This window comes from Mus caroli, unplaced genomic scaffold (genome assembly GCF_978045245.1).
Source record: "Mus caroli unplaced genomic scaffold, Mus_caroli_1 scaffold_8, whole genome shotgun sequence".
Classification (NCBI taxonomy): domain Eukaryota; kingdom Metazoa; phylum Chordata; class Mammalia; order Rodentia; family Muridae; genus Mus; species Mus caroli.
Genome location: NW_028227263.1, coordinates 126,663,689 through 126,673,982, shown reverse-complemented (window position 1 = coordinate 126,673,982; position 10,294 = coordinate 126,663,689). Strand labels below are relative to the sequence as shown.

At 52.0% G+C, this 10,294-nt stretch overlaps 1 protein-coding gene across 2 annotated transcripts; it reads left to right on the top strand.

Annotated features, from left to right (window-relative positions):
- The first annotated feature begins 4,503 nt into the window (after positions 1–4,503).
- On the top strand, positions 4,504–8,639 carry Pnma8b (PNMA family member 8B). Of its 2 annotated transcripts, none has more exons than XM_021168524.3 (2): positions 4,504–7,287; positions 8,286–8,639. In XM_021168524.3, exon 1 carries the CDS (start codon positions 4,954–4,956, stop codon positions 6,943–6,945), a length of 1,992 nt encoding a protein of 663 aa, XP_021024183.1. In that variant the 5' UTR covers positions 4,504–4,953; the 3' UTR covers positions 6,946–7,287; positions 8,286–8,639. The 2 variants fall into 2 exon arrangements, with proteins under 2 accessions (XP_021024183.1, XP_021024182.1); XM_021168523.3 differs by having other exon boundaries at positions 8,282–8,639.
- Positions 8,640–10,294: the final 1,655 nt, after the last annotated feature.

The following is a 10,294-nucleotide window of genomic DNA, read 5'->3' as shown; positions in this document are numbered from 1 at the left end:
GCCACAGCTGCTATGGTTTTTGAGTTCCTGGCCCCATCACTGTCAGAAGACAGCATTTCTGGCACTCCCTCCTCCCCATCCTCAGCTTCTACAACTTTCCACCCCCCTTTGTGTGCCTTTCCCTGGGCCTGCTTGGGAGGGGACAATTTCTTGGGAGGCTTCGCAAATCTCATTCATGTGTCACTCCACAGCCCGCCTACCTACTCCTTCCTTGTCAGCTGTGATAGCAAATACCACGCAGGCTCTGGAAAATTCCACTCAACACTGGGAAGAGATCGGCAGTGAAAAGGGCAGCTAGTGTTTTTGTTTTAGAATTCTTACTCTGCCATCACTTTGGCATGTTCTCTCTCTCTCTCTCTTCCCTCTTTACTGCCCCACTGTGCAACTCTGTGTGTGTGTGTGTGTGTGTGTGTGTGTGTGTGTGTGTGTGTAAGTCAAAGGTTGGTGTCAGGTATCTTCCTCAAATCGCTCTCCACTTTTATTCACTTTTAGTTAAAAAACCAAATCTTTAAGACCATTACATTTATATGTGCAGAAATCCGTGTGCATGCCAGGTTACAGGAGGGCTTGCAAGAGTTAGCTTTCTCCTTTACGAGGTGGCTTTGGGTATCGAACACAGGTCCTTGGCAGCAAGCCTCACTACTCACTGAGCCAACTCACTGGCCCTTTACCTTGCTTTTTGACGGGAGGTTTTTCTTTGAAGCTGGAGTTCACTGATTCAGCCAGGTTGGCTGGCCCAGAGTGCTGCAGGATCCTTGTGTCTCTGCTTCCTTGGCACTGAGATTACAAGTGTGCACAGTGGACCTAGCCTTCCTATAGGTACTGTGGGACCAAAGTCAGTTCCTTAAGCTTATGTGGTAACTTCTGTTTTGACTAACTCATCTCTCCAGCAACCTCCCTCTTTTTTTTTTTTTACAGTCTGAGACTCATAGCTCAGGCTTGGTATGTAGTGAAAGCTGTCCTTGAATTCCTGATTCCCATTCCTCCATCTCCTGCCATGACAGGCGTCAGCCATGACAGGGCGGCAGGTGCTAGCAGGCCAGCCCTATGGCCTCATACACAGCTTCATTATTTTCCTTCCTTAAACATAGGACTTAGAAAAGAATTTCAAAAAACATTTTATATGCTCTTTTCTTCCAGCCGTTTCCATGGGAACCTCCGGGGCTGCAGCTTGGCCAGTCACAGGTCCTTCCTGAATCCAGAGAGGTTAGGACTGCAGAGGAAGTGTCCAGGGAAGCTCTGGAAAGCACACCTGTGGGGCTCTGGATGCTCCTGGCTGGTCCCCACTTAATCTTTTGCTTAGGGAAGCAAGGTTCTAGTCTATCCTTATCCCATGCTCTGGACCTTCTGCACCCACAAGAGCCTCTGCTTCTTCTACCACACCCTACCTTCTGGGAGTTTCTGGGTTCCTAATTCTCTACCCAAACAAGAAAAACAAAAAAGCAAAACAAACCCCCAGGCTTAGTGGTACATGTGTGCACGCCTCTTATGCCCAGTGTGCCTAGGTAAGGACATCGGCTCAGGAGTTCAAGGATAGCCTGGGCTATGTACCTCAAACAGAACAATAAAATGTGAAATTACAAAGACTTAGGCTGGATGTAACTTTGTATACCTGGGATCCTAGCTCTGGGGAGGCAGAGGCAGGAGACTTCCAGGCCAGACAGAACAATGCAAAAGACTTTAAGTGGCCACCCCGACCCCTGGATTTCAAGCTAGTATATGCAGATTGACTGGTGTGTATCACTATGTGAGCAGTGAGTTGCACACTTTATATATATATATATATATTTTTTTTTTTTTTTGGTTTTTCGAGACAGGGTTTCTCTGTGTAGCCCTGGCTGTCCTGGCACTCACTTTGTAGACCAGGCTGGCCTCGAACTCAGAAATCCGCCTGCCTCTGCCTCCCGAGTGCTGGGATTAAAGGCGTGCGCCACCACGCCCGGCTTATATTTTTTTTAAATTTTTACTACATGTATTTATTTGATTATTTATTTACTTTGTTTTGTGAATGTCTGGGGTACATGCATATCTGGAACGTGAGTGGGTCAGAAGACGTCATCCAGCCGTGATGATGATTTCTGGTTCTCTCCTTCCACTCTGCAGGTCATCAGGCTGCTGACAAATGCCTTAACCTGCGGTGGCATCTTGAAGGTTCTTTTGGGGTGGTTTTGTTTTGTTTTTATTTTTGTTTTTTCGAGACAGGGTTTCTCTGTGTAATCCTGGCTGTCCTGGAACTCACTTTGTAGACCAGGCTGGCCTCGAACTCAGAAATCTGCCTGCCTCTGTCTCTCAAGTGCTGGGATTAAAGGCGTGTGCCACCATGCCCAGCTGGTTCTTTTAACTACACAGTTTAAATTTTATTTACTACTATTGTTAGTGTGTGTCCATGAGAGTTCATGAGTGACTGCCGTATGTACGTGTGGGTTAGAGGAATTGAACCTGGGTCCTCAGGTGTGGCAGTCAGCCCTTTACCTGCTGAGCCATCTCCCGTGCCCTCAGTCATATATAAAGATGGGTTAGTTCATTATATGGTGTTCATTTCCATGTGAGCTTTCCCTACAGCTGTCCACAGCAGATGTAAAAAGATATGTGATTTAGGCTTTTCATCTTGTCCTGTGGATCCACTCTAGTGCCTCAGTGTTCACACACACACACACACACACACACACACACACACACACACACACAGTGAAAGAAGCAAAAAAAAATTTTTTTGGAACCCAAGTCGATCTGGAGAAAATGTAAGCTTTGGGGGTAGATAAGATGTTCAGAAAATTCAGTTCGGCTTTGTATTAATTAATGATGGCTGCTGTAAAATGTCACGTCACACAGGCATTTTTGCATTTGAGGCTAGCATGGCGTTTCTGTCTGAGGGACATGAGCAGGGGAAATGGAGAGCAGGTAAGCAGTTTGCACAGTGCCCGGTTGCCATGGGAACTGTGCCATCAACTTTTTTTTTTTCTTTACTGACAAAGCAAATAACAAAGCCAGGGGATGTGGGGGAACCCAAGGTGGTTTTGTTCTGTTCGTTTATTATTTAACAAATGCTTATGTAACCTCAGGTCTGATAAACAGCACACACAGCCTTTGTTCAAGGAGAGGCAACTAAGCCAGCTTCTCTCCCCTCACTCTCATGGGCTGGGGTCTCCAGGAGACCCTTAGGAAAAGGAACAATGGCTGTCACCATTTCACAGAGAAGCAAACAGGTCAGGGAAAGTTCTAGAAGATTCTCCAAGTTGCTGCTGAGAAAGCAATAAGGAAAGAATATAAATCCAACAGATAGTCTATTCAACTCATAGAGGGAGGGACAGGCAGCTCAAGGGCCTTTAAAGCAATGGACCATGGGTATGGTGGTAGGTGAGAGCTGACCTAAGAGGTGTCCTCTGACCTCCATACATATGCTGTGCACAGGCATGCCCCACCGCACATGCATTGTACATATGCACACACACACACACACACACACACATCATAAATAAAACAAAAATTTCAAAATAAAGAATTTGGAATATCTGGGTACAGTGGTTCACAACTATGATCCCAGCATTCTGAGGCAGGAGGATTACCAGGAGTTTGAGGCTAGCCTGGGCTACATAGTGATATCCTGTTTCAAAAACCAAACCCCAAAAGGATCCAGGTGTGCTACATACAATTTCAATCCAGCATTCAGCAGGCAAAGGCAGAAGCCAGAGGGCAGAGGGCAGAGGCAGAGGCAGACAGATCTCTATGAGTTTGTGGCTAACCTGAGCTACACAGATCTAGGCTAACCTGGCCTACAAAGTGAGATCCCGTTTCAGAAACAGAATATAGGGACATCCATGAGTGAAGCTGGTCTCCATGAGTCTGGTACCCACATACTGAGTCCCACACACCCTAAATGATACCCCTCCGCTCATAAAAGACAGCTGACCTGGGCGTTTCTACTTGCTATTGAGGATACGGTAAAACATAGAGCCTGTGTGAGGTCACACCTCCAAAGGACAGTTTGATTTGGGGCTTTATTAATCAGAGGTCTATCTGTCCCGCAGGAATGAGGATGTAGTTCGATTGGTAGAGTGCTTGCGCAGCATGCAGAAAACCCTGGCCCCGAGCCCCAGAGACGTATTAATAAAACAGCGCAGGCTAGACACCACTGAGGCCTGTAATTGCAGGAGGGCCGAAGCAGGAGAATCAGAAGTTCAAGGTCATCCTTGGCTACATGGCAAGTTCAAGGCTAGCCTGGCCTTGCCTCAAAAAACAAAGCCAGAATAAATGACCCTGGTGGAAGCCTCTATTCTTTCCAAGGAAATGTCTATCCCTTGAAGCAAGACTGATCACCTTCAGTGGTTTTCACAGTGACTTTGTCTTCCTTCTTGGCTCACTAGTCCCTAAACCCTCCTTCCCACCTGGCCCTTTAAAAGCAGCTGCTGCGACCATAACCGGGCAGACCCCAGCTGCAGCCTGCAGTGTTACTATGGAGACGGGGACTAGCAGGAGGGGGCGGGGAGGTGACTGGGTCCGCGCAGGCGCAGACTGAGGCTGCCGTTCCGCAGCGGCCCCGCTGAGCGTCTAGACCCGGGTACGCGCTTCACTCCGGACTCCGCGGGAGCACAGGCGAGCCGCTGCTCCCACTCACCCCCACGCCCACCAGGTGCGTTGATCGTCGCCCTCCTGTACTCCACCAGCGGTGTCCAGTCACCTAGGTTGTCAGGGACAAAGGGAAGGGAGGAGCAACCCGGGACAGCTCGGAGAAAGTACACGTAAGCCCCCTGCGGACCCTCGGATTGCCCCGGGGGAAGACCGCTGCGTCCCGCTAGCTAGCAGGTAGCTATAGCCTACAGCCCCAAACCCGGAGTCTGGACTCTCACCCTGCTGGTGGCCTTTCCAGAGTGGGATTGACCTAGCCTGTATTCAGTAGCCCACCCCTTTCTCGGGCTCCCTCCCACCTAAGATTAGCCTCCGCCGGGCAGCGCCATGACGATGAACCTTCTGCAAGATTGGTGTAAGGAGCTGGAAGTGGAGGTGCACAGGGCCCTCCTGATCACGGGCATCCCTGAGCGCCTGCAGCAGGTGGACATCGAAGCTACCCTGAGTCCGAACTTGCAGCCCCTGGGCAACTACAGGCTTCGGACTGTGAGAGCTGTAACCAAAGAGAAGTCTCAGGCAGCCCTTGTAGAATTTGGGGCAGACTTCGATCACTCTGCCATACCTATCCACATTAGGGGAGAGAATGGGATCTGGAAAATCCTGAGTAAGGACCGCGGGCAAGATGCGCGGGTCCTTAGGCAGATGAGGCGCCTGTTGCTGGATGAAAGGCCCATGGATGACTTCAGAGAAATAGCCATCCCTCTGGTATTGGAGGCCCAAGCCCAGGCCAAGGGATTAGGGAAGGAGGCCAAGAAGGCTGGCTCCTCTGAAGGGGCAGCTAGGAGCGGCCGTCGAGGCCGTCGGGGAGGCAAGCGCCGATCCAGAAGCCACAAGTTGACGGCTCAGAAGGGCCAGAAGAGGAGCCGGGGAGGGCGGCGAGCCAGGAGTGAGTCGGAAGACTCTTCTGATGACAGCCTGGGTATCGTCATAGAGGAGATCTACGCAGAGGACCTGAGCGTAGATGAAGACCAGAGGGCCCTGTATGCCACGCTCCAAGCAGCTGCCAAAGAGCTCACCAAGAAGTGGGCTTTTCGGGGTGACCAGGAAGAAGGAGATGGCCCCCGAGAATTCTTGGCACTTGTCACTGTCACCGACAAAGCTAAGAAGGAAGAGATAGAGAAAGACCTTCCTGGGACAGAGTCTATCTGCTTAAACATCAAAGACGAAAAGAGCGGGGTCCCTGATTTAGTTGCGCTACTGGCTGTGAGAGATACCCCGGCAGTGGAGGTAGAGACAGAGGCGGATGATGATGATGACGACGATGAAGATGAAGAAGATGATGAAGATGATGACGAAGACGAGGACGACGATGAAGATGATTCCGACAGCGAGTCTCTGGAAAATGGAGAGCACGGAAAGGAAGTGATGGATAGCCCCGAGTTTGTGGCTATTGTGGCTTATACAGACCCCGCTGACCCCTCTGCCAGAGAGGAAATGCTAAAAATAGCTTCTGTGATTGAGACCCTCGGCTGGGGCGACAAAAAAGACAAAAAAGATGTCCTTCCTCAAGTCCTGTCCGTCATGGCTAAGGACACCTCTGGGCCCAGGGTGAAAGTAGAGGAGGCAGGTCGCCAGGTGGACGCCATGGTCCTGAGGAAGGCAGAGGAAGATGGGAATCTTCTGGAATGTATTTCTACCTTGGCTGAGGCAGAGAACTGCCCCAAGGGAAAGAAGTCTGGGCTAGGTCTCCTCAGAGGCTGGACCGCTGAGGGCCACCAGGGTGGCCTATTGGAGCTGGTGGCACTCCTGGCTGCGCAAGATATGGTGGAAGCTGTGAGAGAGGAAGAAGCCAGCAGGTGGGGCAGTGGTGGAAGTGGTGGCCGGAAGTGTGACCATAGCCAAGGTGGTTTATCTGAGGTCCTGGCTTTCCTGGCCTCCCAGGAGAATCTAGAATCCAACGAGGAATCGGACGAGGATTCAGACACAGAGTCTGAGGGAGATTCCGAGGACACTGACAGCGAAGAGTCCGAACCTGGTGACAGCGTGTCCAAGAAGCCGCGCGCCAAGAGAGCGCGCACAGGCTCCAAAGGCCTCCCACCGGCCGGCGCCACCGCGGTCTCCACCGCATCCCGGGCACGCAAAGCCCGCAGGGGTGGCCGTGGTCGTGGCCGGGCTGTCACCCCAGAGAAGAAAACGGGGAGCGGGGTTTCAATCGAGGACCATGCGGGGAACAACAATAACAAGAAGAAGAAGGGATCCGCAGGACCCGGGGCCCGTGCCAGGGCTGGCGAGGCCAAGGGACAGCCAGCTGCTGTTCCCAAGTCTACCCGCGGAAAGAAAGCACGCAGGGGCCCAAGGCGGGCGCCCAAATGCCGTTAGTGCCGCAGATGTCACTACAAGCCCTGTCTCTTGTGTGTGAACTTCCCTCCCTACTTTCCTCCTATTCTCTCTCCTCCCTGCAGCCCCCTCTCGCTTAACCGTGTGCGTTTGCTTTGTGCTCTGCTGCGTCCCTGGCTGGCTATGGCCGTTGCCCAGCTTTCCCTCTCAGCTCTATGAACAGATGGCGATGGCGCGAGCGATCATTATGGCTGCAGCCTAGATACAAGGAAAAAAGAGACAAGACACTCGGATGCAGTGGCCAGTGGGTGCGAGGAGAAATGGGCCCGAAGACACTGAGGGGTCTCTGCTCTACCGCTGGAGCCCCCCCTCCATGCCTCCCGCGTGAGTGTGTGTAGGTGCCTGGCATTCCTGCCTGCCCATCCTTCCAGACACCTGTTTCTGGCCGAACAGTTGGGATTTATTCACAGTAGTGAGCCACCTCTGGCCCTGACTGGGTCTTAGGGAGAAGCAAGAGTGTTGGGCACTATGGGCATTAGGGGATCTTGGAAGGGTTAAGGGCCGTGTGTGTGTGTGTGTGTGTGTGTGTGTGTGTGTGTGTGTGTGTGTGCGTGCGCATGCGTGTGAGCGCGTGTGTGTTGAGGGGAAAGTATTCCATAAATGAAAGTCTGAGGGCTGAGAACTGGAGGAGGAATAAAAATGGGAGGAGAGGAGGGGAATGCTGGGGGGCGGGGCTGGAGGAAGAGGGAGAAGAGGGGGAGGGAGGAAGAGGGAAGGAAGGGAAGGCGTTTGCCTTAGCTTACCCTCCTGAGGCTCTGCAGGTGGGAAAGAGGGGATGCCAACTCCCCCACCCCCACCCCAGCCCTTGTCCACAGGTTGAATTGGTAATATACCCTGCCAAAATGTTCTGATTTGGAAAACTTAGGTGAAATCCAGATTTCTGGGTTTCTGGGCAAGCCCTGCCCCTCCTACTGGCCACTCCTCAGCTGTCTGCCCATGTAACTCTTTAATATAACAATGGAGTCCCTTGTTCACCCCTCTCCCCACTGTGTGCAGTATATACCCCAGATCCCCTTAAAGGGTCAAGTGTCCCTATGGTAAGAAGCAGTTGCTGTGCCCCACCCTGGCCTCATTGGTCCCTAACTAAGCCTGGCTGCTGCTGGCCAGGCTCCAGCCCTCAGCTGTCCCTGAGAGCAGCCGCTTCAGCTGTTTTCCTGTAGTGCTACGTGCCAGAAGCCCCGGCTGGGCTGCCCAGCTCCGTGTTTCCATGTGTAGATAATGCTTTGCCCTGCACAGCACTTTGCACCCTCTTGTTCCTGTGTGTACGAATGTGTGTGTGTGTGTGTGTGTGCACCTGTGTTCAACTTTCTATCCCTAGGAAGTGACCGGTTCGTGGTACCTGGACCCTCTAGGATGGAAAAGAAGTTCTGACCAGCCTCACACCCAGACTGTCCAGCTCCGGTGGGGACATACAGAAACTGCAAGGGGTTTCTGTACCTCTTTGTACTCAGAGGCAGCCCCTCTCCTTGATTCCCAGGACCAGTGGCAATGAGGGGACAGATGGAGAAGCAGGCCAGAGGGGCCTGTGGGCTGGAGAGGAAACCTCACTTCATGTAGACTGATGGACTTGGGGTCTAGTGGCTGGGGAGGGCCCCACATGTCACTTTCCCTTGCATAGTTATAGGTACCTGTCCTTGTGTGCTGTGTGATCCAGGATCCTCAAATGAAACAATGAAGCATCTTAGTTGTTGATTTTTCTCTGTGGTCTGGAAAGTGGTATGAGTGCATACCAGGTTGAGGGGCATGCCTTACTGTCATGGCTGACACATGTCCCTGGCTCCTGCTCCCGAGGCCCTATGTGGAGTCTCTCCTGCCTTTCCATACTCCAATTCAACAATGGGCATTGCCACTTTTATTGCCACCTACACCCCCCTAGACCCTGCTATAGCTCCTGTTTGACCTCACAGTCCCTTTAGCCTGGTCTGTGTCTCACTGCCAGGAATGCCAACAACTGAAGACCATCCAGAGGCTTTGGGTCGTCGCTGTGGCTGTTTCTGTTGCAGCCTTCAGGATTGAGCTGCCGCCTTCTCCAACCCCAGTGCCCCATTCAAACTCAAAGGCTTTGCCAAAGAACTTTGGAGCTGGGCTTTTGGGGTCATACCTGGCCCCAGAAAGGGGGATGAATGGGGTGGAGGGAAAGCAGAGCCTCTCAGAGTCAGATCCAAGCAGTGGGAGTGGGTATATCCTGTTCCCCCAGTGCGTATCGCCGTATGTGTGTGCTGCTAGCAGCGTCGTACCGATTGGCTGATGTTTAAACGGTCGCAACGGATGAACCAGATCCCAGATGCACTGACGAGGAACCATTTGGTCTCTGGACGGAGGGAGTTGTGGGTCGAAAAAAGGAGAGCAGAGGAGATGAGGAGTGGAGGGTAGGGGGGCGAGGCAAGGAGGAAGGTTTCAGACCCTCAGCTCTTCCTTGCTGGAGGAGCAGGGCAACCTGAGTGAGCCCTAAATGGCGGAGGTGGGTGGAGCACGGCTGCCCTCGGGCGGCGGAAAAGGCAACCACAGCACCGGCTGCGCAATGCGGATTCCTTCTGGACCTCTTGCAGTAGCGTTCCTGGAAGGGGCCACAGGTGAAGAATTCTTTAGATAAGGACAAGATCTATGAGTTAGATATCCGGGAGTGCTGGCTGGAAAAGGCCCTCAAGGCAGAAGCCTGAGGACAGCTGAGGTGACAGAGGTCTGAGGCAGGCATATGCAAGACAAGAGAAATGACCTGAGTCCATCAGCGTGTAAGGTCAGAGCTGAACACTGGGGAAGCAGTGTCACCGAGAGACCATTTAGCATCATGTATGTGGTAGCACACATCTTCACTCAGGGAATGAAGAAGGCTGGAGGATCAGTTCAAGGCTAGCCTCATCTACATAGGTAATTCCAGGTCAGCCTGGGCTACTCAAATCCCTGTATCAAAACCAAGCGAGACCCAGCTCTCAATGGGCCTAAGGTGTGGAGGAGTTTGGGGCAGGTATAATGTTCTAAGTTCTATTCCAGCTCGAGAATGCACACACACACACACACACACACACACACACACACACACACACACACCTGTCAGAGGACCCGGATCCTTAGTGCAGGCTCCTCCCCTTCCGCAGGATACTTCTAGCATTCATGCTGCTCTCTGTGTGTGTGTGTTTACACACAGTGTAAACAGAACACAGAAGCAAGCAAGCAAACACAAACCTCAAACGAAAAAATAAATCAAAACAAAAGGCCACCTGGATCTAGCAGGGCTGATGGATAATTAGAATTCCAGTAACCGGAATTTAGCGAGAGGATGCTGGACATGTGGTGGCCCATTCAGATTTTCTGGATGTGTGTCCTTGCCTGG